Below are 27,786 nucleotides of genomic sequence, written 5' to 3'. Positions count from 1 at the left end.
ATAAGATTTAATATAGTTTAGTTGGGTAATTATTTTTCATTATCCTTCATTTGACAAAAAAATAAATGCTCTTACCCTGTTATTGTACAATATTTAAATAAAGTCCATTTACATTCATTTTCTTGTGGCAAACTACTGTATTAATTTCTTCAGTATTGTGCTGCATTTTGTAAGCCTTCTTCCTCCAAGCATCTCTGTAATTGCTTGCTGTTGAAAATATTTTTAGTTTTATTTGAAGGTGTTATAACCAATACCTTGTATATCGAATTAAGTAATCTTACGGTTAATAAAACCTTATCACAATAGCTTTTTAACACCAGTATATACTAAAGGAAATCTAAATGTGGCATTTAATTTGTTGGCCTGATTATGTGTTTTCACTGAAGCAGTATACTAATAGACAGGAACAGCTATAAACACATAGCAGATTGGTGTCTAATTTTCTTCAACTTCTATAGCAAAATAATTGATATAATACCTAATTGCCATTTCTGTCATTTAATTCCTCCTCCAATATTCTTTTAAAATCATGTTTAGATACTCCAGTAGGTGTGAAGGTGGACAGAGACAGGCAGATGTTAAATGGGATTTCCTCTGTCATTCAGCACCAATGGTTTCTGAGTAGTTGTATGGACAGCCTAAAAGAATTATAAATTCCATTTAATTTACTAATACTACTAGAGTGGGTTTTTTAAACTCTTCCAGTGTTGTTCTCTTTCTGTACAGGTTTTACAATTAATGAATAGGTAAACTGAGGCAGATATATTTCATAAAAAGTACAAAGTGTTTTTTAAAAGCAGCAGCTACCATATGCAAGCAGCTAATCATAGTGATATTAAAAATCTTTCCTGTTGAAAAAAAAAAAATGCTGTTTGGCTACACTTAACCTATGTTTAATACTTTAGGGGCTGATGGTGGTTGCTTTGATGAAAGCTTTTTGTATATTTTAGCCATAGTGCAAAATCAATATTTATCAAGTAGTTATTACTTCCTCAAATACTGTAAACAAAACCAGCTAATGCAAACATATAGTTACAGAAAAACATATGTTGGAAAGTAAGTCTTATATGTACAAAACTGAACAGAGAAGATCGTTATGCATGCCATATGAACTCACTGTGTCATGCAAGTCTTCCAGTGAGCTACTGCAAGTCTGAGCTGTTGCATTTGTAGACAGATCAGCTAACTGGATATTTTTCCACCTAAAACTACATTTTGCCTTTATTCCTACTACACTAGGAGCTATTTAAATTCAGCCCTAATCAGGGCATTCAGTCAGGGCACTCAGTCTTTACCTAGACTAAGTGATGTGATGGGTAGAAAGCGATGTATTTTCTTTCTTGATCTATGGAAGCCAAAGCATTGGTAAGGAGGTAGGCCAGGCTACTGCATGTCGGGGTCTCATCCCAAAATACAGGAGTAAGTTGCAATCAAGATAAGGTTGAAGGTAGTGGTAATACCAAATACATTTTAGAAATGCTTTCAAGATGAGTTCTAATATAGTTTAAATGCCTAGAGATCAAGGTGATAAGCCAAATTACATGTTCTAGTTTAAACTGTAGTTAGAGAGAGACAGATCTACCCTAAGTTATGATGAGCCTGCACCACGTCCCACATTGCATGAGAAGAGCTGCTGTGGAGCACCCCAACCACTGAAACACCATAAGGCTGGCAGGCAACTCTTCTTCCATGCAAGTATCTTTTGGAGGAAATCTGTTCAGCTGCAAGCCTCCTGAGAGAGGCAGAAAGCAGGTGCATATATACTCATTGCTAAGCACTCAGCATAGCTCATATAAGTCATGACTGTTTGTTTCTGACATTTTAAATAATAACCTGAGACATGAAGTAATGTAAAAACCATCCAACATAAGTATTTTGATAAGAAGAATGTAGAGCACTTCTGTATTTCTAAGTAAAATGACTCAGCTCAAAAAAAAAAAAAAAAAAAAAAGAAAAAATTGCTAGTTTATCAACAACCAGAACAGCAGACTTTCTTGTTATTGCATAAAACAGACAGAGAAAATAATAAGAGAGTAAAGTGGGACAGAATTCTAAAAATGAATAAAATTGTGGTTGGTTACAGTAGCTGGAAGCAGTCTCATAAATGATGCGTTGTGACTTTTACCAACCCATACTTTCTCATGTCTGTCTGCTGTTAAACACAGAGGAGCTGTAAGCAGCAGGAAACAAAACAGACTTTCATATCCACTGACCAGTCAAGCAGATTATTCTTAGCTATCACAATAATATAAAAAAACCCAAACAACTAAACAAACAAAAACTAGTGTAAGCAGGAAAAAACATTCCTGTTTTCAGTCTGAATTTCTTCCCATTTCCAAACAAGACTGTTAAATGGAAAAGGCAAAGAGCTGCTGGAGGGTTAAACAGAACTAAAGGATGGCAAGATACAGTCACATATGCTTATGTATATTCAGCACAAACCACCTGCTATTCATATGTGGAAGCTGCTAAATATGATATTGCATCATAGCAGAAATTCTTGGGGGACGAATATTGACTGTTCAAGACTAACCCATGAGAAGATGGTCAAGCTGTATAACAAATAAGGAAAAAATAATCCACAGGATATTTAAGAATTTAAAACAACAGAAAGATACAAGAGCAGTCAGATGATTTTACCATTAATTACCAATTGCTGAACTGTCATTACTCAGTTGTAATGAGATGTTCAGGCAAACTCTCCTTAGCTGTCTACACCATTCATGAAAATACCACTTCTATTAAATTTCTAAGTTTTAGACACCATACTGTAAGCCCTTTCCACTTAGGTGATATTTTTAAACTTTCAAAATTATCTATTCAGGTAGTAGGGATGTAATTTTAAAGTTTTGCTAGTACCTTGTACTTTGTAGCAGCATATATAGGATTTAAAGAGTCTAAGTACTGTTATTAGTTCTATGAATATTTTCTTTCCTAACATGCCTCCAACTTTTCTGGAAGAAGGACCAGTATACTCTTTTGTTCGAAAATTCTCCCTCCAGTCAAGGTTTAGGACCTAGTCTGACAGCTGGAGACCTATAAAGGAAATTGTTTCTGACACCATCTCATCTAACAGATGAGAAAATGTATTAGTGCATCTCATTTGCAAGATAATTTTCTTTTCTTTGTTCAGCAGCAGGGAAAAGATTGGAGGACAAAGTAGATTGCCTGTGCCACTGTTATTTTCTTTCAGTAGTAGCATGACCAGTTTTTTCACATTGGCAGAAAGCACAGATGTTATGCTGTCCCTTAGGGGATATTCTGTCCATATAAGAGGGAAAATTTCAATGTATCTTGACTATGTAGAAGAATATCCTTGTGTTTCCTGAGGTTGTGAATAAAGCTGAATATTTCTGGCAGAGGAGAGTTGCAAAGGAAAAATAATAAATAATGATATATTAAATAGTGCTGGACAACATAAAATAGCCTTATGTGATTTAGAAAAGGAATGTAGACAGTTAAATTTTGTATTTTACTGCATGACAATCACAGATATGCAGTATCCTGCTCCAATGCAGGCACAAAAATATGAAGAACTCAGGACTAGATGGAATTATACACAACTGAACGTTTACTATGAAAAGGCAGATTTGCCCTCTGCATTGTACTGCACCAGCTCTCACAAAATCAGGTACCTGCCTAAGCCATTTCAAGCCATGCACACCCACAGCATTCTAATAAACTGGAAAGAACTCTGCCTCTGCCATGTGAAAAGAAATACACATCAGATGATACAAGTCCAAGGCATTCTAGCTACAAACTGGAACTGGAGCTCTGACAGTAATACTTTATTTATAACTGAAAAACAATGATACAGACTCTTCATGTGGGTGGGAAATATAGGCAACAACAAAACAGAAAAAAAATAACTTACTAATTTTGCTCCATGGAATAGGGTAGGATTAGTGAGATGGACAGAGTGCAAAACCCCTTTAACAGAGTATTGTATCCCTACCTTAGTTTCTCCACCTTCTAGAGTATTGCATCAGGACATAACCTATGTGATATTTCTGCAGAAGCAGGTCTGAAGATCACAGTCTAGGAAAAAAATAGTTCTTAAAGTGTTACATAGTATTCTCAGCATTTCTGAACAGCAACACTGTATATCAGAGTTATAGGGCTCCTAGATCACTTCTGGATCTATACAAATGTTTTGTTTGTTTTGTTACTTGAATACACAGTTTCGTAATAAATTATTGCCAGAGATGCTACAGAATGCTGTATACGTGACCTCCATTTGAAAAGTTTATATATTACAGTTTATGAATACTAAATTATAACATAATATGTAATGTACTAAAATAATCAACCGTATATAAATCTCACTAATAATAACTTACAAATTATTAGAAAAAGTAATCTCTATTATATTTTTATAACTTATTTATAAATATTCCCTTTTTTTAAATTGTAATAGATTTTCAAAATTTGCACTGACAATATATGCATGTATGTTTAGGCTACATATGTTAATTTAAACTGTGCAAGCAATACAGCTCCTAATGTTCTAGTTTATAGGTTTCTAATACTAGTCTTTGGCTTACGATATCCTTTATGGTATCTTTTCAACTGCAAGTGTATTCCAACAGTGTAGTTCAGATAAAAAACAAACAAACAAACAAACAAACAAAATCCAAATGGAAATAAGGAGTATTTTCTTTTCCCCAAGATCATTGTAGCTTTAGTCTACACTGTGGGCAGCATATAGTGGTCTTGGTCTTCCGACATACTTTGACTTCAAATATTATATACCACTGTCTTTACAAGATGTAAATACACACTCCCAAGTCAGGTAGACAGATGAAAAGAATGAAGCTTTCTTGCATGCCAGCATCTATTTGTGGGCTTATGCTACTTAAAGGCTTGCATCGTTCTGCTACTTGAGGCCTCCTGTTTTAGGAAGGCATTACATGCAGAATTAAACTGTAGCTCCACATCTATAATATCACTGACATGAGCAGGATTTTTGTCTTTGTCAAAGATTGGCATAGACTAGCACTTCATATATCAATTGTGGTGGTAACAAAACACATATAATGTAACAAAACTTAGAGAATAACATGAACTAAGCTATCATCAATGTCATCAAATGACAGAACTTGTTAAAACTAAAAGCTTCCATCTGAGGGCAACATACGGAAATTTAATTTTATCTAATAAAAGCTGAATCACTGAACACCGAGCCAATCAACTACAACCTGAAGTCCTTTAAAGAAAGCAAAATCTTCATGCTTCAGATCACTACCACAAAGGTTAGCGGGTGGAAAAAAAGCAGAGAGATCACTAGCATTATGGACAAGGAAAGCATTCTCTCACTCTGCCAGGGGTTAAGTAGCAGTATTCATCCCTCTTCATAATGGGCATTCTTTGTAAACTGCTAATTGCTCAACACCTACCACACTGCGCTTCCTGAAACAGGAATGTGTGCTCTGGTAAGGATGCTTTCCTGAACATTATGGACAGGATTTAGTTACACACTTTTCCCTGAAGAGGATTTTTTTATATAATTCTCAAGTCGTACAAGACTTATATAAATGCTTCACAGAAAAATAAACAAGCTTGGTTTTAATGACTTGAGTAACACAGATTTCCCTTCAAAAATCTAAGCATCTTATTCAGGACACTTCGTTAAATGTGGCCTTTACTATGAAAAATAACCCAGCTGCTAAAAAGACCTTCATATTCTTCTGAAATATATCATTACCTGGTGTGATAAATCTGAGGTGGGAAAAGCAGAGCCATTCAGCTGGGACTACACTAGACTTGTGTAATAGAAGAGGATCTAAAGTTCCATCTACACAGCCATTATAGTTTGAATATAGAAAAATTTGCCTTTGATTTGCCTTCTTTGAATATGAAATTCATGCTTGTCCAGCTGTTCAGAACACAAACATCTCATGCTAGGTATCTGTGCAGAGATTAATTTCTCTTAGGATTTCTACTGTTCTGTCTGAGAGAATAATTTCTCCCTATCTAATAGCATTGTGTCCTGAGTAGAGAAAGTAAAAAGAAAAATTGGGCAAGAGACAATTAAAGACCTCTATTATAAACCATCAGAACAGAACTATATAACATAGTCTAATGTGTTGTTGATTAAAAACTTGACATTAAACAAGAAAATTCTTATTTTCTTATTTTAAAATACAATCGAACATTAAATGAATGCCAGCAAGTGCCTAAGTAAGGGTTTTACTACATGCTTTCTAACATTTTAAATGAAGACTCCTAAGCAAGTAATATCCTTTTCAGATTCCTTAGGAAGGAATAACCATTGCGATGGTCTGTTGTACCACCCCTCAAATACTTCTTTAATGGGAGTGTAAACAAAGGGGGGGGGGGGGGGGGAAACGCTACAAAATGCTTCATTAAATTAACATTAATTTGCTATAGGAAATTCTAGCAAACCTTAGAAATTGAGTTGGGCATGCTAGCATGCTAACAAGATCCATGGATAGATTAGCAGAATATATTCCTAGATGGATCTGAATTGACTTCTAATTTTTCAGACACACTTTAATCTTGATTAATGCTTACCTTGTTTTGTGCAATAGGCTTTGGCAAGGAAGAGAGAGGAATTTCTTTTCTCTCCCACTGAATTTTACAGACATCTCAAACTGGAATGCTTGCTCAACTTCCCTTTGAGCCTGAAAACCACTGGGTTGCAGGACATGCAGTGTTCCTACTCTTTTTTCTCACGTCACATTAATTTCTGCTTCCATATATGTCTTCTGTTCCCTTGCCAGTTATGGTTTAGTGAGGTTAGCCTCCCTGCTTTTCTTGGATGTCAAATGGCAACACAAGGTTGAGAGAGAGTTTCAGAAGTCCATTGCAGTAATAGCACAAGATTAGCCAGAACACAAAACAAACCTGAACACAGAAACAATAATATTGCACAACTTCAAAAGTAAGTGGACAAAGTGCGTTGCCTGAAGTGAAAATAATTTGTTCCTTCCAAAGGGTATATATACTCATTATAGAGTCATACTGCAGTTGAGTTGAGTCTTCCTGACTTCAGAGTTGCTCAGGAAAAAAGAATAGCCCGAGAGTTTTACAGTGAGAGAGTTTTACACTGCCGCCAAAACTATTTTAATTGAGGGATGTGAATTTGAACACATTATTTACAACCGTACAGCACAGGTACAATCTATTAATATCAGTGTTTTGCAGCTAGTCTCAGGTATGCAAATTTAATAAATCTGAAGGACACCCAAAATCACAGTGCAACTCTGAAATTTAATCTAACTAAAACAATATAATATTAAGCTTTTCAGACAGGAGAAAATTAATGGAAAAATTTTATTGTTAATAAAGAAATTCCAAATTTATATTTTCCCATTAAGAAGAAATGAAAACAAGTATTTAGATTTATATCAAATCAATGTAGATTAAATTATTTTTCTCAGCCATTGGAAGTTTGGTCAATTTTTGATTTTTTGGAACCATTCTACAGTACTTTGCCTATTCTAAGAATTACTCACTTAAAAGGTATCATGGGAGATGCAGCATGGCCAGAGAATCCAGCACATACAAGTGTATACTATGAATGAACTATGTCTTACACTTGGCACTGTAGCTGTTTAGTATTTCCCATTTGAAAGATTGTTTTCACAAAAAAATATATTTATTACCTTCATTTATTTATTTTTCCAAGAAAAAGTAAAAATTTCTCCCCAGATAACTTTATGAACACTCTACATTAGTCAAAACTCTCACAGGAAAGTATTTCTGAAACAATTTTTCAGCCAGTCCTTAGGTCAATTTGGAATCTCAACAGTGAGATACAAAGCAATTGTGAAATTGATTTTGAAAACACACAGCATAGGTATGAAATCCTCTCTCACATTTGCCCAGATCAAGACCATCTTGTTCAAGATCTGTGTTAGCGAAAACAAAATCAGTCTAAATTTTGGCATTGAAATTAACTTCAAAAGACCTTGAACTGAATTAAATTTTCTGCTGCACAGACAGCAGCAGACTTGGTTTGATATCTATTTGCCCAAGAGCACAAAGCCTGGTATGCTTCTGAATTAAGGGAGCACTACAGTTTCCTTATACCCAGATTTGTAGGGATATGTGGAATGTCCTGTAATGATAAGCAAAGTGATCAGAATAAGCACACTGAGACTTATGCTGAAATTCATGTACTCTGCTCAACATGACACAATGACTTCAGGGTGGGTATAGTCATGATGCTGACTCAGTGTGCTTCACAGGGCTGTGGGGCTGTAACAAAAAGGTGTAGGGCTTCAGCTACCTTTCTCTACCTCTCTCACAGTGACTCAACAGTGCTTGATGTAAGTAGAAGTGAAAAATGAGGAGAGAACTCCTAACAAGAATTTTTTCAAAAGTAGAAAAAAGGGTAGGAGTTCATATTTGACTTCAAATTACATGTTTGTATGTATGGATTTTTTTTTTCTTAAATATTTTTCCAAGTCTTAGTTAATTTCTTTGATACACAAGGAGCTTAGTAAATACTTCAGGTCTTCCACTGTCATTTCAGATATCTGCACATTATTTTAACTGTAATGTCTAAACAGTGTAAAGAAAAGTAAAGTAATCAAGTACACATTACTGAGAATATTCAGCAGGACACTTAAGTCAATGGGACTTCTTACAAGCTAAAAAATCGTCATCTACTTAAGTGTCTAGCTGAATCCCAGCCACTGGGCTTCATTATACTCTTCATGGGTTTTATCATTTTGACCTTTACCGCACAGTAAATTTTGCCCTTCTTGTGGTATTTATAACATGTTCTATGCTATACTTGCAAAGGAGATTACCACAGATTTATCTACTGCAATTAGAAAAAGATGAGCTTAGACTGGGACTGTAGTGGTTGCACTCCACAGAAAACTGCATTTTGTAAATATTAAAAAATTATTATCTTTAAATAAATAGACCATTTAAAAATTCATGGTATTGTCAGAAATTACATTAATAGAATACAGTTTATACATTTTAATTTCTTGAAATAAAGGTGACTCAGCACATAAAATCCGTAAGACTCATTAAGTCAATCACAAACATAATATCATCTCAGACATTTAAAAAAAATAAAGTGGAGTTTTAGGTTTGATCACTCATTTTCCCATCTACCAAACTTTAATGTTACAAAGAAACTACAGTGTTAAGTTTTAAGTGTTATTTTCTGCACTCATGTTTCTCATTATTATTTTACTTTTTTTTTAACTGCTCAGTCCTGTATATCATGAATTAATTATTCAAGAAACCACACATGGTATTTCACTACTGCCTATTAGGACTCGTTTCCCTTAGATGCATCTATAACCTGTAAAAAAGATAACTCGAAATACCTGAAGTTAAGTTTCATTTCCAGTCACTTGCCAGAAATACCCGCTTGTCTTATTTTCATTAATAACTTACTGATTCTATGCAAAACGCTCATGAAGTTATAGCTTTGGAAGAAAATAGTCAATATAAAAATTCAAGCTGAACAATTCAACTGTAAACTACAGTTTTATAATAAAAGACCTCAGATAATCTTGACCATTGAGTACAGTTTTTCATGTATAGAACATATATGATTTTATATATATGCACGTGTGTATGTGCTACATATATTTTCAGTATGTATAAGTTTAAGGGGACTGTACAGCTAAGACATCAAAGCACTTAAAATTGCCAGCCACCAATTTACATGAGTCAACTAGCTACATGTAAGTCACAAAACTATACTTTCTGCAAAGTTCCATAAAACAGCAAATCTAAAATGAGGTGCTTGGATAATAATAGTAAGATGGATGTTTCTCAGTTGCTGATGGTCATCAATTTAGCAAGTTGAAAAACGATCAATGCCTAGAGTTATTAAACTTCAAAATCAACAAGGACTGAATGCTGTAAATAGGCTATTATGAAAGAAATACGCTTTGACTTATATTTGACAGGGTTCTGCTAAAGGATATTTTCAAGACTGGATACATGATGACTTAGCATCAACCCTTTTTAGTCTTGATTATTAGCCAGGATTTCATTGCATTCAGCCCATACAAACTGAGCAAAATTATAAGCAGAGCTCATTTACCATATAGATACCTAAATAAATAATGGAAGTTGTCTTAAGACACAGCACATGGAACATGCAGTTCGACAGAGTGGGCTGTGAACACTGCATCATTTTGATTATGAATTCCATTTTACACTATGACTGAAGCAGGTTATGTCTCAAACAGGTTCCTCTAATGCATTTGAAACAGATGTCCAAGGAAAGCTGATGGACTGTTACAGGAAATTGAAAGCCAAGATGGCAATAAAAGGCCTTAAACTCTGCCTCATTCACTAGTTTTTCTACAAAAAGGTTCATGGCTGGGGTGATTGTGCCAGAGCCTTCCAGAGCACAGTCTTTCTCTGAGCAGCAACGAAATTTTCATCTTCCAGGAACATTAGGAAACACACTTCAGGAGCAATTTTATCCATTTGCAAAAGTATTCATGTCATTTTGCCTTAGAAATTCCTCTACTACATCTATATGTCTTCCTTTCCTATGTTGTCCCCAAGGAGTAATCAGAAGCCAAGAGTGTGAGTGTGTACTGTATAGTAGCATTTGCCAAGAGATGCTAAGCAATCTACAGCCTAATAGGAGCTCTGAGGAGGCATGCATAAGTGATAGAAAGGAAAAGCAGCAGGCAGAGCATCTCATGGGGGACAGCCTGTATCACTAGCTGTAGGGTCTGCAGTGACAGGACTCTGGAATCACCCATTTTGATGAAGTGGACTGAGCCTGGATGCATGCTCTGAACTAGATGCCACCCAGAAGCAGTTGATAAGAGAAGCATTATTTTATTTAGCTATTTAGTCAACAAATGCGTTCAACTTGAAAAACAATGCTGGCAAAATAAAATCATGAGAAGCAAGCTGGAACACTGTGTGAAGACTTTCAAAAATCCAGCCCTCTAGGAAGGAGGATAATTTTCCAGTCCTCCTCCATTTAGTGTTTAGCACATTAAAACTTTATTCCATGGTCTGTCAATGGTCTGTCTCATTATTATTCAGCATTGACTTTTTTCTTGTAAAATTTGGACTTCTTCCTAACAGAAAGCAATGTTTTGCTATTAAAGTGTTGAGATTTAGATTTAGATACTCAGCTTAGAAAATCCAACTCAGTCCATGGAATTGATTACCATATTCCTAAGCAAAAAAAGCCTACCTAAAGATGTTCTGGATTGCACTTAGACTAATTTGTCTGAAGCAAATTGGGCAAATATCTTCCATCCTGTTCATTACAAACAGGAGGGTTAAAGCACACACACACACACATCCACTCAGAGAGGAAGTCACATGAAGTATTAAGTAAGCATTTAGTCCACAGCCATGTCCTAGGGCAAGAGTCCAGCAACTTGTGGGAGGGCACCATGCCAGCCTAACAGATGGACATACATATGGGTAGTCAGGACATCATGTGAAGCCATCAAGTATGGATACTAAGGGCATGATTCCAACCTAAGAATATGAGCTTTCTGTGAAGGTTAAGAGGATGTTAAGCTGGATTTACTTTCAAAAATAAAGAAAAAATTCCACTGCCATGTCTGGTTACAGTTATGCTCTTAGTTAATCAGGTGGAGTTGCTGGTAGATAAAAAGAGCTTTTTTCTAACAGAATTATTATGAAGTAAAGTTTAACATTTCACAAGGGAGATTTCATTCTGGCAAATAAACATGTATTATTTGTGAGGAGATGTAGTTAATGATAATGATTTTGCACTGGCAGTGCTTTGACCCTGGATCACCATCTGGCATGGGCTTTTTCCCTAAAGGAGACAGGAAACAGCTATTTGAGCAGCGAATGCAGCCCAGATAGCCAAATGCATCCTCCAGTAACCACTACTGGGAGCATCAGAGTTGGGAACCGCTGCCCTTTCCTCATGTGGAGAGAATAGCAGAGGCACAACACCTCCACACAGGTTGTTGTGGAGAGTACTGAGCTAACATTCCTGATGCATCTTAGTGAAAAACAGGCATGCACACCCCACAGCTGCCTGCTGCTACATCCATCAGCAGGAGAGAGAAAGAGGTTAGGAGTCATGCCTTGTGAATTTAATTCACTGCCACACCACCATAACCCAAGGATGGTCCAAATCCTGCTGCTGAAATGTGATCCCACCTCTCATTCAGGTCAGAACATCAAAATCTCACTAGATCATGAAGGGCTTTTGAAATTTTACCACTTGACTAAGTAGAGCACATGAAATTTTATTCCCAACTACAGAGGAGAGGCAGCATCTTCATTTATGGAGCACTGTGTATTCAGAACAAAAGCACTGAATCCCTCTTTCAATTGAAATGAGATATTTGGAAGAAGCATTAGAACTTTATGAAGATGAATAGTACATCTTTTTTTGTTTATTAAAAGAACTTGTCTCTTTCTTCCAGTCTTGACCTAAAAACATACAGAGAGGGAGAACCACTGCTTCCTCTGATGGTTCATTCCAGAGGATACAGCTTGAATTATCTGCTTTCAGCTTCCAGGCATTTAGGTTCTTTTTGCTAGACTCAACAGCTCCTTAGTATTCAGCGTTCTTTCCATGAAGGTACTGATTGCAGTGCAAGTCACTTCCCAAACTACTTTTCACTAAACAACAAAGATTGACATTGTTAAGATTCACACCAAAGGAGTTTTCTGAAGAATGTTATTCTTCTGCTCTTTTTTATGCCCCCTCCAATTTTTCAATGTCCTTTAAGAATTCAGATGCCAGGAAATATATGCAGTAATCCAGTTTTGGTCTCCCCAGTGCTATATACATAGGGAAAGATTGACTTCTTATTCTACCTCTTTATGCAGGCTACGCTCACCATTCTTACATATTATCCTGTTATTTCTTTTGTGAGACAGTATATTCCAGGATATAGCTACCATTTTTTAGTTTCAGCCTACGTGCCCTGGTTCTATAACTGTATGATTAAATTTACCATTTCAGAATGCATTTGTTTGCATTTAGTGTCCCACTTAGAGAATAATCCAAATTCTTCTATTTTGACTCACTACCATGTCATTAGCCACTTCACAACTAGTTTTTGAAGCATCCATACAATTCACAGAAGTGATTATATATTTTCTCAAGATCTTCTCAAGGCAAATGAATGTTTTTGTGGTAATATCTGTGGAATTTCACTAGAAACTGTCACTGAACTGTGATCCTCCACTAATGACTTTTTGGTAGCTCTCAGTCAATTTGTAAACTGTGTAATGAGCTTTTTTATAAGTGCTACTACTTTATTAGAATGTGGTATAGAAATCAGTAGAATACCTTACAAGAGCATACATCTGTAATGCTTACTTGGTCAGTTTTTTATACAAAGAACATAATCATCAAATCATATTTCTTGTCCATTAATAATGTCAGCATTACCATACTGAGTGACAGTAATTATATTCCTGTCAGGTATTCTTTATTAAATTAATCTAACATCACAAGTTTAATTATTTTGCTTAGAATTGATGTCAGGCTCACTGCCATAAAGTCATTTCAACCACTGTATTGCTTTTATGAATGCTGGCACAATATTAGCATTGTTCCAGCCTTCTGGAACTTTGCCCAGCAAGATCTGTTAGGAGATTGCATCAGAGTTGTAGACTGGTGAGTTGTAGTCCTAGACTTTTGATTACAATTTTTTAAGTTTGCTGATGCTTCAGATCTAGCAAAGACTTACCACACTTCAGAAATATTTCTTAAAGGATGTCTGGTTGTTGCATAATTATTATCACATACTTATTAACAATTTTACCACATCTGTTATTGATATCTTTATGGACTTTCAATATTATTAGAATTATTTTCTGCTTAATGTAGTTACATATCTATTTTCTCTCAGTCTTGCTCTAATGTTGTCACATTCTTCTATCAACTTTCTATATTTCATACCTCTCAGTTTCCAAAGATGTGTATTTACTTTCTCCTTTCTCCATGCACTATATGCCTGTTAATTCCTATTTGTTACCTTTACTTCTACATTCAATGCAGATGGACTTTGAATCATTACGGGTTTGCTATCTAACATTTTCATTAAGAATTCCCGTTTTCTGCTCATATATTTGTCTGATTTCTCCTCCTAATTTTTTTCATTTACATTTTTCTCAACTGTAGAAAATAAAACATTTAGAAGAATCACCATTTTACTCCTTGGGATTGTTCTTTGCCTACACAGACTGCAATCAGGTGAAAACCACCCATAGGGCAGTCATGAACTTCTAGTCCAGTAATTTTCATATTTATCAATTCTAATGAGATTAAAAATACCTCATGTTGGGCACAGAGACTTTCTATTAGAAATTTTTTTTTTTCTTTTTACAAAACCTTTTTCTAGTGTGTTTAACAAATCTCCAGTACATAGACCTCTCACCACATTTATTACCATGCATTCAAAATCCCATGATTTTTTGTTATCAAGAACTCCACAATACCAAGTCTATTTTAGCTACTTTGTTTGTCCTGGGCAGTTACATCCACTTATTTTACAGTCCCAGTATCCTGACTAGTCCCATCAGCTTTCAGGACTGGTTTCCCCACTGACAAGGGTTTCCAGATCATTGACTTTGTTACCAAGACCTCATGACAGCTATTTCATACAATAAGAATCCCTTGGTTTGTGTCTGTCTGTTCTCTCCCTTCAGGTACCTTTTGCTGGATTACAGTTAAGTACTATAATGCATACTATGATTTTACATCTGACACTGTATATGATGAGTCATAACTTTTTTTCTACAAGTTTGAGTTTTGTGTATTTCTAAGTACTCAAAATAATTTCTCTTATAAAGCATCAGGAAGGGTATGCTTCCATGAGTATAATTTTCCAAGGGTATGATTTCCATGAGAAAGGCATCTAAATTTAGAAAATGGTACTCCTTCCACTTGGCCAATGGAGCTGGATGCACATTGCACTTGTGAAAGTTTGCAACAATGACAGTATTTCTCTTTTGCCTCAGGGAACCTGCTGTTGATCTGTTTTTCTGTATCACCCTTCATACTGTATGGCCATTTAATGCTGCTTTCTTTTTGAGATCTGTTAAGAACTGTATTACAAAAACCCCTTAATCTCCCTGAAATGGCACAGTGTAAGTGAGAACAGAATCCGTATCAGTCTTTTACTTCATAGTATATTCTGGGCCAATACCTTGGATGAATGAAACAAATTACTGAAATGGAGTTCTGGCTTTTTTTTTTCCTTCCATTCTGCTTTGTAAGGTTATTCAATTAGTTCTTAAAATAGTTTATGTAGTTTAATTTGGGGAAATAAATGAGGTTACTTTCACAGAAATGTCTTAATCTGCACTTTTTCTGCAAGATGGACAATATTCAACAACCTGAGATCCCTTTTCTCATTAACATAATAAGACATTTCTCAGTTGAATGCCCAGAGGTGCATAGCTTCTAATGAGGGTTTAGAAAAGAATAGGTAGGAGGAAAAAGAGAAAGAGAGAGAGAAAAGAGAGAGGAAAAAATAAAGAAAAAAGGCATCTTCAATTCTACATGCAATTAAATACATGCTAACTCTTAACCAACTATCTAAAACATAAGAAACTAGAACCGTTATTTGTCAACTAATTGTCTTTGTAAATATTTATGTTTAAGGTATATTTAACTTTAAAATTGACACATAATGTTTGTAAACAGACACTAAAGCTCTGTAGTTCTTTATTTTTCTGTTAAAAAATATGAGAAAAAATGTGTCCTACCATAGTTTTTACCTTGAGCTATACATCTGGTATTTATTGAGTGCCACACTTTAAATAAGCTTACTGAAAATGTGAATGAAAAAAGTCAAAGAATTTTCACAATGAAATCCAGTTGTTTTCAGAACTATTTTAATTACATGTAATTCCACCGAATTAATGTAATCCCTACTGCTATGAGCTTTCCTAATTAAAAATTCTGTCTTGACACAGACTCAAAGATGAATGAAAATGACTTAAACTAATAATGTAAGTGCCTGTTGATGAACTGAAAATAGTATAACAAACTCATTTTCATATTTCATTATTATTACTTGGACTAAGTTATTACTTTTTTTTTTCCACCTACCTTTGCAACTTCAGAAAAGAATCTTGTATTTCATCACTGACCTTTCTCAAGTGGTACTGATCTATGTCTAATGGCATTGGACATGGGTAATTTTTTATTATCTGAAGTCACATATTGGGATGCTCTGTGCTTTACAGCATTACATTCTGCATTCTCTTTTGTCAATAGACATAAGATTCTAGTCAAGTATATCCACATTTTAGTACCTGACAAAAAACTCTTATTTTAATACGTCCTTAGCTCGGGTATATCATGCAGATGAGCAAACAATGGATTTTCTATTCACTGTTAATCCTGAAAAATATTTTTTTAATCTATTTTCAGTGAAATGAACATTTCAAAATATTAATTTTGTCTCACAGGAATATCTTGTGCAATTTAGAAAAAAAATCACTTTTCAATATTGTAATTTAAAAATAATATTTCATTTTGAATATGTCTAAGTGAAACATTTCAGTTTCTATCTTTCTAAAATAGCTTGTTGTTTGCAATGTTTCCCTGTTAAAAAGTTCAGTTATTAATTTAATCAGTTATAGTATATCTTGCATTCACTACAACTGTATCACAAGTGTTAATAAAATCGAGCATTCATACCAAGAAAACAAGATGAAAACCATTGGGCTTTCCTCATTCACATAGTCTGTAACATCTATAACACATAATAATGAAAAATCCTGCTCAGTTATTCAACAGTCAACTTGCAAATAGTTTACAGACTTAACAGGTTTTTTTCAGAGATGTACTCTGTGCAATCTGCCCTGACCTTCCATGTCTGACTGCTTAGCATCTGGTAATACATTCATTCTGTGTGGTGTGCCCAATTTTACATAGCTTTACATAGGTGCAAGGAACCAGGCACAGGATACTTAACTGTATATGCAGAGATAGAAATATTCTCATTAACAAGTCAGAGACATTGCTTTTCAGATGCAGCACTACTCGTTATATTCTTCTGGAAGAAAAAGACTGTGTAATAGACATTTTAGACTAAGTTTAGGGCCTCAGTGATTCCAAGAAACTCTTATGTTTGAATGTATCAGCTTTGCAAACTGCCAGTAATGAAAACTCATCCAGAAAACTATCTCAGACGCAGCTTTCACCCCACTATGCATGTACCAGAGTGTATCTCTGAGAAAGATGATGATGAGAGACTGTTCAAAACTGACTGTAGGAACTGGGCCTCTTGACTTCAGTCTGTGCTCTAGAGAAACCTCCTCTGACAAAACTCAAATGTAGTTTTAAGGTGAGCTGAGACAGAAATAAAAAAGCCTATCTTGCAATTTCTGCATCAGCTGTGGTTTCCTAAAAATTATTCTGCATGCATCCTGGAACTTAAATACATCTTTACCCTTCCATATACAAGCAGTTTTCAACATTTTTCACTCTATGCTCTTTTCTTGGTCTCTACTTTATAGATATAGAGCATCACTGCTTGTTTATTTTTCATTTCATTTTTCTTTCCTTGCCAAATACTTAATTGCTCTATATCTTCTGTACATGTTTGTATATGCTTAAACAACAAAGCACTAGGAAACTCTCCTCCCATATAAAATGTGTTCAGCATTACAATTAATCACCATAGTTCTATTAGTATAGGTGTAGATATTATAATTAGGAGGTTAGCAATAATTGTGTCAGTGCAGTAGAGTAAGAAATGCTGGAGTGAGCAGTTGAATAGTATTTATCTAGCTATTGAATTATATTATAAATGGGAGAGAAAATGAGATATTTATATAGGACAGTCCAATAATGAACTTATTCAGAGCCTCCAGGGGAGAATATTTTTTCTAAGCTTGCTAGTTTAAAAATTCTTCCCTCACTTCTAAACACCATAAGTTAATACCTTACAAAACCTGCATCAGTCCTATAAATCATATCTTAATATCAGCAACAATTTCAGTGACAGAATAAATATCTGATACTGAGGGTGGAGTGAAATGTCAAAGGGAACAGGCCCCATTTAATCACTGTACGCTCCCTAATAAATATCAGCTAAATATACTCTTCTTGTCTCTACCCATCCCCCTTAAAAATAGCTATTCAATTGAAAAGGGATATGATACATTTCAACCTGCCATCTATTTTTAGTTGTTCTCTGCAATAAATCTTTTAAAAGAGATAGTCATACAGATACATCTGCAGCAAGTTTAATGGGAAGCTTGTGAATTCCCCATTCTTGCCACATAACGCAACTTATTTTCAGTCAGATGGAACTGGAAAATGGTGACATAAAGACACAGCTCGTAATATACAGGTAAAAGATAAAGAGAATTGTAAAACTCATTACCCAAAGTTCTGTGTGGAAATATACTAGACATTTTAATAGTGTGGGGCTGTTATCTACTAATTCAATTGAGAAAATGAGATCAAGAATTTCTTTGTATTACCCTTAGTTTCTTCATTCATTTTTGATGCAGCTTTGGACAAAACACTTTTCTTTTTATGCCTCACTCCCACCACCTTTAGAAGAAAGTAAGATAATACCTGTACACTTTGTAGGGCAGCAACAGGCAACGTTTGCAATGGGGACTGTGATTCCTGGAATAGATGCTCTTTATGACTACAAATATTGTAATCTTTAGTCTTAGCATCAAGTTTCCTCCTATTCCCCATGTGTGCAGCTACATAACAAATGGGGGGCATTCTTTCCTTTAGAACCAAAGTTTTGAAAAATTTAAATAGGACCTTTACAGATCAGATGTCTCCAAAGATCCAAATAAATTACATCAAGTGCAAAGATGCAAAGAGCTGCAGGTAAAACAGAAGTATCTCTCTGATATTTCTTTCATGGGGTTGTTAGTGAATTGAGCAAATAGCTATGTGTTATCTATCTCTAGTGATCTGATTCTACATCACTAAGAGCTTGGAATTTTTCTCTGGGCAGATTCAGTTACTCTTCCACTCATTTTTATTATATAAACAGGCAGACTAAGTTGTGAAAAATCTTAGTAAATAGTTTTCATTGACACAGAAATGGGCTTGCAAAGACCTTTGGAGCCCTTTAACATAACATCATGTGAAATTCTGCAGGATCTTCACATGACTATTTTCAACATAACAGTATAGGAATAGAATTCTTCATATGATTTGAGAAAGAAAGCAAACCTTTCCTTAAGTCCACTGAAAACAAGATTCCTTGTGACATACTGCATTATTCCTGGCTTGTGCTTGAATAGAAAGAGAAAGGAATAGATTTTAAGCCCTTGATTGGTCATGGTGAGTCCCCACATCACAATACACATCATCTCTCAATATTTCACAAACTGGCTTTCACTTGAATATTCAACACACATCCGGAGTGCAATTGTCCCTAAATGCCAGCCAAAGCTCAACTAAGTACCTTGTTTGCTTAGAGTGGACCTCAAACTGGAGGTAAACAGGCTTCTGAATATTAGGCATAAAAGAAAATTAGTTTCTTCAGTGATAAGTCACAGAAATCTCACAAGGGTACTGTTTTTCTTCCAATTTCTTTTCTTTGTTTATAACCTTTCAAGGATACAAGATGCTTTGCTTTACTGGTATTATTAGTAAATTACAACCAGTCATTTTCAGAGTCATTCTTCTGCACTATTCACAGCTTGATGAGTACACTTGCTTGCCCTAAACATGGTTTTAACCTGTTTGTTACCAGAATCTTGACAACATATGGAAAAAAAGTTTTGGCTTCCTTCCATTCCTGTTTTTAAAGTTTGGCTGAAAGTAGATATGGAACAACAGGGAATAAGGTCACAGTTCCAGATCACACTTCAAGTGAGGATATTCTGCTTATCCTTAGGGTGTTTCAACAATGCAAAAGTCTTAGCAGCAGTGTGCAAGACAGCCTTATTTCACAAGGTTTTGTACCCCACTTCACACCTTGCCGTCCACCTAATTCATCTACCACACAGTCCCTGTGACACTACCACACTGGTACATATAAGGAGCATGTCTACATCATTTCTCTGCCAGCATTTGGCAACAAAATGGATTGTAAACAGCAGTCTGGACCAGAGGACAAGACTTGAGTTATCAACATTTCATATGTCCCAGAGCATATATTTAATTTCATTAAATTCTCTTTACTTTCTGTCTGGATAAGTATTACCCTGGACCTGAATAAACAGAGTAACAAATTTCCAAGGACTGCCCCAGTCTGGAAGAACGAGACAGAGATGCTTCTTTTGTTCATTACGGGGGGAGAGACTATTGCATTTACAGAGTTAAGGAGTTAGTACAAAGCCATGCCTTGGCTTCTCATCCCAAAGACAAAGAAGGATGGGCGAAGTCAAGAGAAGGTCTTCTGATCTTCCACTTTAAAACTCCCTCAGATTATCTCTTCTCTTTTCTCAGAGAAGTTCTTGCTAATATTAGTCAATCCCCATGAGCCATGCTATGATGAAAGGACAAATAAGGCTGTAAATATGAACACAAGATAACAAAATGCCATTGGTTACGTTTTATTACATGACATTCTTTGTATTTATGGAAGCCAACTCTTATTAGAGGAATATTAAGTTTCTATTTAGTATAACAGTGATCAGACTAATAATGTCAGACTAACTAGTCAAAAATGAACCTATGAAAACAATATTTCAACTCATTACTAACAAAATGGGAACTGTGCAGACTTTTCTGTGGGTTTTTTTCAGTAAAATGCTGATAGAATTAAGACCAATCTTAGTATTTAGTTGCATTTCTACTATAATTGACAGTTTAAGATTTTAAATTAAAATGTAAGGTATGGAGTCTATGTTTGTAACTGATATGTTCTAAGTTTTTGCCTCTGAGAGAAGGCATTTTGAGCATGTATTTTGATGACAAAATGTGAACCATGTCAGGGTAAGTGGAGGGTAGTTATTCCCAAAATAAACATGCTGATTATTTAATAAAAATTCAAAGAATACTCAGCTTACTTCACTTGTCCCTATATTATCATAAAATTGTCACATTGCAGGTGTCTCATTCAGATTTGTCTTCAGTCACAGAACAGGACTGCCTAGCTCTGGAAACATACAGTATCTCTGCCTCTAGTTTTTAACTGTCTTTGGTCTTGTTCTAGTAGGCAAGATGTTGTTGGCTCTTCCTTTGTTCTGGTTTTATTTATTCCTTCTCACTTCCAATTTTAAATGAGCAGAGGTGGCTATGGATTGTACAGATACCTACACTGGACTACTTGTAGGTTGCAGGAATAAAAAATTATCCTAGAAAGTTCTTTTATGAGGTCAACCTCTCCAGAAATTTATATATGCATACAAAGGACATACTCAACATGATTCTTTCTATAGCCTTAGTCAGTTATCCACAGCAACTCTAGTAACAAAAATATCTGAGAATTCATAAATGCTTTGGCACAGGGATCCAAGATTGCTTCTAAAATATGCTGGAACCAGTTTCAGCCCCAGTGAAGACAGTGCTCAAATTTTTACTGAGGTGTGGGTCTGAATTTTTTAATGGTGAAATATAGATAGCAACAGACTCATTCAGGACTGAAGAGTCATCCTGCAGAATCACAATGGATTTTCAGGGGTCCCCGTTCTGTGAAATGTGGGGCTTCTACAGAATTAGGACAATCACCTAAATGCCACAGTGTCTCTTTTTTCAGAGATACTTTGAGCTTGGCATATGGAATGGCCTGTGAAAATTTTGTTTCCAGGAAGGCTGAATCAAAATAGTTGTTTGGGATGTGTCATTTTTCAAAGTTTACTTGTCAGAAGTTTTCATATGAGAATGGAGGCTCTTTGCAAAGCCTTCACTGGTGTATTAATTGTATCGCTCTCTCCCAATTGTTCATAAACAGAGCTATTACAATTCCAATAAATGACTGTAGTTGTATCTAGAAGATGCAACCTGATAAAAATCTGTCCTAAAATCTTCTATAGAAAATCACTGGAAAGATAAACAGATTTTAAGAAACAGATTAATTTGTTTGATTTGCCTGCTTTAAGCAAGTCAACTTTAAACACTATTCAGCCAGATATTTTAATAGGCTTTTCTTCACCAGAATTGCTCAAATGGTGCAATATATCCTTATATTAGTTATAATACATTCAATATATTTAATATATATTAATATATGTTTAATAAATTATTATATAATATAGTCAGAGAGGGACCTGGGGATGTTGATTGACAGCCGGCTGAACAGGAGCCAGCAGTGTGCCCAGGTGGCCAAGAAGGCCAATGGCATCCTGGCTTGTGTCAGCAATAGCGTGGCCAGCAGGGACAGGGAAGGGATCTTACCCCTGTACTCGGCACTGGTGAGGCCGCACCTCGATTCCTGTGTTCAGTTTTGGGCCCCTCACTACAAAAAGGCCATTGAATGACTCGAGCGTGTCCAGAGAAGGGCAACGGAGCTGGTGCAGGGTCTGGAGCACAGGTTGTACGAGGAGCAGCTGAGGGAACTGGGGGGGTTTAGTCTGGAGAAGAGGAGGCTGAGGGGAGACCTCATCGCCCTCTACAGCTCCCTGAAAGGAGGGTGCAGAGAGCTGGGGATGAGTCTCTTTAACCAAGTAATAAGCTACAATAAACTACAATAAGCTACAATAAGCTACAGTAAGCTACTAATAAGCTACAAGAGGTAATGGCCTCAAGTTGCTCCAGGGAAGGTTTAGACTAGATGTCAGGAAGTATTTCTTCACAGAACAGGTTGTTGGGCGTTGGAATGGGCTGCCCAGGGAGGTGGTGGAGTCCCCATGCTGGAGGTGTTTAAGAGTCGGGTCGGCATAGCATTGAGGGACATGGTATATCATATCAGTGATATGGATATCAGGGAACTGTCAGTGCTAGGCTAACAGTTGAACTAGATGATCTTCAAGGTCCTTTCCAACCTAGTTGATTCCATGATTCTGTGATTCTGTAAAATATCCTAAATCTTTATTTCTTAAATTTTTATTGTTGCTTATGTATACATTCCGGCAGTTACTTGTTTCACATCACCCTGTCTTGTCTAGTGAAATCATACTGTTGAATACATAACTACACAATACATACATAAATACATCATATTCAGCATAAAGGGGAGCAAAATCTTTTCTTCACATGTGGATATTTTTCCCCCAATTTAACTAGATGAAAAAAGGGGGCTTTAAAATGTTATAGACAAAAGAAAACAAGCACTTATAACCATGGAATTCAAGCTGACAAGAAAATATCCAGCTTTTCCTCTTCATCACCTCCAATGATGATAACAAGAGAGCACAACAGGTATATTTCATGATTACTCCTCAATAGTAATCTTTAGAAAATCAAGATATATTGCTGGATATTGGACCTATTAATTATAAAGGTATAATTTTCATAATTATTCCGATTATATCATCCACTTGCTCTGTGCTGTTAGATGAGAAATGCAAATTCCAGAAACTTCATTACAATTTTTATTGCTCCTCAGAAGCATTTCTTACTCTTGAAATATTCAGTATAGAGACGAAACAGGAAAAACATGCTGAGTGCAATGAAGAACAGTGGAATGCCAGAGTGCAAATACTGAATGATTGTTTATAAACAAGCTAGTTCTTAAAATTTCTTTATTGCCATCAACTCCAACAACTTAAAGATTGTCTTTTGAATTTGCTAGTATTCTTTCTTTGTACCCAACTCTTATTTTTCAGGCATACTAGGGTCTTCCTCATTATTTTGTATTTCGTATTCCCTTATTGCTGTTTCAACAGAGATAGACACTAATAAGCACTGTATAGCAGATAACTGTTTCTGTACTAAAGACAAACACTGACTGCGACAGGCATTGTGTTTTGGTTAACTTGTGGAATTCCAATTCCAGTCATTCACACAGAGTCCAGGTATCTTGAAAAAACTTCACACTAATGAACTGCACTGGACTAATTAGCCTGCTGGTGCAATAGGTTTTCAAAGGAACTATGCTGAATTATACCAGATATGAATCTTTCTCATTTTTTGTTCCCAAAATATTTCTACATAGAGCTTAAATTTTTAACCCTTTGTCTTTTTGCCACAGCCTTAAACTGTGGACTGTTAAAGAGCTTCTGCACCTCCCAGAGATGCAAATCCCTAGCTCTAGTACAATGAGGTTTGTAAATGCTTGAGGGTGAAATGTTCTACATAAACAGGAGATAGTGTCATTACTTAGCACTGTGGTAAGTATTTCAAAAGCTGAAACACGCTTGCCTTCAAAAACAGGAGTTTTTAAAGAAGTCTGAGGCTCCTTGTCATCCTTATTTGCAAAAACTGATACACATTTGATTCACTGGAGTTCAGTGTTCTTCAAAGACGTGCACCTCAGCCTAGCCCCACTTCCAGTCCTTTGTGTTAAAGGTGTCAGTTGGGGGATATATGCTCAGCTTATAAATCTGCATGTCAAAATATAGTCTGCATCATGAAATAGTATTTCCTTCCAAGCAAATCTTGTTTAAAGTCAACATGTGTTTTTATTAGTTAGCTAAAACCACAAAGATTATCTCTAAATGCTCCTCAGACCCTCTGTTTAACCAGTCTATGTTGCAATGCTTGGCCTGCAGCACTTCTATTTTTAGCTCTAATGGAACAGTCTTAAATTGCTTATTTTCTGTTTACTAAAGTCATTGAGCTTGTAACCATGGCAACCGTGGCAAGTGCCACAGCTTAACTGTTTTATTAAATGGATTGAAGGTACAGCTGCAAAACTTGAAAGGCCAGCAATATCAATTTTATACATAGCTCAAACTGTCATATATACCACATTATAGCAAGTACTATATGAAATATGAGGACCCACAATCTGATCTTGGTTATAATGGCATAATTCTTTACTTTCTCTCTCCTCAATAGCAAAAAAAAAAAAAAAAAAGTTAAAAAAAAAAAATATTATTGTGCATAACCCAGATCAGGATCTGCTTTTGTTAAATTGCACAGCCTGTCAAGTTTCAGTAATTCCTGCATTTGAATGCATAAGTAGCAGATGATGTGCATTAAACCAGTCCCTAGTTATCATGGAAAGACAGCATCTCACAGTTGTGTTTGCATGAAGCTTCTATATAGCACATCACTGTATTGCTTATATCAATCACATTATTTTTGGACCCACTAATGACTTTGTCAAATGAAACCTCTTAAGTTACACTGGAAGAATTAACACAAAGAATTCTTTAAATCTATGATTAGGCATTTGAACAAGAACATCCCTATTACCAGAGGTGTTGTGAAGTTGCACATTCTGTTCATTTCAGTATAAACTGGATATGCTCCATATATATGAAAACTAGGGTACTTTTAAATTCATACTTCAAATTGTATGTAACAGTTAAGTCAAATACTTCTGAAGATTATTGAAAATTCTCACCACAGTTTAGAAGTTTTTTGTAATAGAATATAAAACCCCATAGGATCAGATGACAAATACCATTTTTAACACAAACCTAAACAATATTATACAGCCCCCAAAAGATTGAGAGCTAAAATAAGAATAGTGATATATTTACACCCATAAATATTTAATGCATGATTCATCCTGTTGTAATAGAACCAAAAGCTTTAAGAATGTTTGACATTTAGAAGAATGGGGTTCTGCTTTCTTCACTGGTGTTGTGGTTGGAACACTGTTCACATTGTTACTTTTGGTGCTAAATATCTCAATATCACAAGTCTGTCTATATAGGTACTTCTAGTGAATAAAAAACAAGAAGTAAAATTGACATTTTAAAGGAGAGATCTTTTGGAAGAGTTACTAATCTAATAAATTTTCAAAAGATTTCTTTATTTCTATGAAAATATTCCTCTTTAAATTAAAGAATAGGGTGTTTGAAGTTCAATCACTAAATTTAAAGAAATGTTCTTCACTACCTGTTTGTGTAACTGGAATTACTGGAGTGAAAAAACAATGACATTTCCTTTCATTTATGTATTTCTTTCTTTTTTTCCTCCATCTGCAGGATCTACCTTCATTTGCAACACCCACATAATTCCAGTGAAAAATCAAGAGGGAGTAGCAATGATGTTTATTATTAACTTTGAGTATGTAACAGATGAAGAGAATGTGGCATCTCCCGAGAAGTGCAAGCCAGTATTGCCATCCAAACTTGTAAATCGTAAGTTACTCATTGAACGTTCTCTGCTTACCTCTACTCTTAGCTGGGAGAGTGATTAACCTGGGCAATAATGATACCGATGAAATTAGGCAATCCCCATTGCCTGATTAATTTAAGATAGAATTTGAAACAATAAATAATAAATGTAGCAAACCTGTTATAAAGTTAGTGAGATAGTCTGCCAGATCTTTGATAGTACTAACAGCATGGATCTTGTGAGTACTGCTAGGAAATATAAATTCATTAAAAGTAAAACATTTCACAGAAGTTCATTACCCTTGACAAAAATTGATTATGAATGGAAAACTGAAAAAAAGCATTATGATATAGCCCAAAAATTTCACTTTAGCCTATTCAAAATTGAATATTAGTGTTTTCCTTTCTAAATGAAAATTAGTTGGTGAAAGGTTTAATTCGATTAGACTAGAAAATATAAAACGTGGAAAAAAAGTTAAAACATAATTAAGCATCCTGATTTTATCAAACTGAAGTATTTAGATTGACTTGAAGGATGTGGAACTTTTGATATACAGGAAAAACTTATTTCCATTCCGCTCTGGAACATAATTATTGTCAAAATGAGAAAACTCTACACAAAATAAGACTGCTTTTTATACAGCCAGACTATGTAGTTTTCTGTCCACTATATGCAGAATGTGTGCTCTTTTGCTGACCTTCACTCTGTGCAGCAGCAGCACCCGATCCCCTGCTTTGCATCTGCACTCACGTAATCTGCTCTTACTACAAGATTTCCCAGAACACATCCCCATTTGTACAAGCTCTTAGTAAAGCACAGCACACTTTAACAGTGAGCAATAACACTGCCCCTGGCTGGCTCAGCAACAGTTGGGAAATACCTTTTCACAGTGTAATAATCTTCAATGTTAGTATGATAAAGGGACCTGGAAACTTCTGATTCAACACTTCAGCCTTCTCTAGATAGGAGAGAGAGACCAGTATGACCTTCAGTGTGAAACGTGAGGGACAACTTTCCACTGTAAGCACTATGCACTACCTGAAGTGATGGCACGCTATATTATTTTTTTCTGCTAGTTATATTGAGAAAATTTTAAGGAGCAGGCCTTTAGCTGTGCATATAACAGCATTACCAGGTTCTTTCTGATAAAAGCAGTCTTTGTCATTCTTCATATTCTAGACTTTCTGCATGGTATCTTCTGGACAAAATGCATAGGATCTCACTCAAACCTCTGTGACTATCAAAAAATACATAAACAAAAAGTCCTCCCATAATATTGCCAAATCATTCACATCTTTAAAAGATTGAAATTTATTTCTGTAACAGATTTGGTTATTAAAAATATTATTTTCATTAAGCATGGAGAAAGAGCTCTAACTGAATTGCTCCAGATAAGCCAAAGTCTTTCCATTTATGTCTGTATAACCCTGCACTGGCAGTAGATTTAGACTGTGGAAAGGAAAATTCCCATTACTGGAAACTAGCAGTCTGCAAACAATTATTGTTCACCAAATATTGCATGTTTTTAAAAGTCTTTGTAAATATTCTTTACAATACATATTTAAAATTTTGTGCTTTTGTAATTCCTTTTCTTATTCTGTTTTGCAGGGGTTTTTTTAAATAACCAATGCAGCAGTATTTTTCATTTTTCTTTTTCTAGTAATGTTATGGTCAAAATCCCATTGAAGGGTATCAGACAAAGTAATAAAATTGCATCATAAAAAATATATTAAAATTACATCAAGTAAACTCCACTT

General features: G+C 35.3%; 1 protein-coding gene across 3 annotated transcripts in view; it reads left to right on the top strand.

Moving 5' to 3' along the window:
* KCNH7 (potassium voltage-gated channel subfamily H member 7) overlaps positions 1-27,786 on the top strand; it is a 238,155-nt gene that overhangs the window by 116,558 nt on the left and 93,811 nt on the right. For 2 of the 3 annotated variants that reach the window (XM_074910229.1, XM_074910228.1), the window contains exon 3: positions 25,897-26,052. In XM_074910229.1, the coding sequence (XP_074766330.1) occupies positions 25,897-26,052 (156 nt within the window). Of the gene's footprint in view, positions 1-25,896; positions 26,057-27,786 lie in introns of all 3 variants that reach the window. The other variant, XM_074910230.1, reaches the window with a different exon arrangement.

This window comes from Athene noctua, chromosome 7, assembly GCF_965140245.1.
Source record: "Athene noctua chromosome 7, bAthNoc1.hap1.1, whole genome shotgun sequence".
Lineage (NCBI taxonomy): Eukaryota > Metazoa > Chordata > Aves > Strigiformes > Strigidae > Athene > Athene noctua.
The sequence above is the reverse complement of the archived record's forward strand: the minus strand, read 5'-3'. Positions and strand labels throughout refer to the sequence as shown.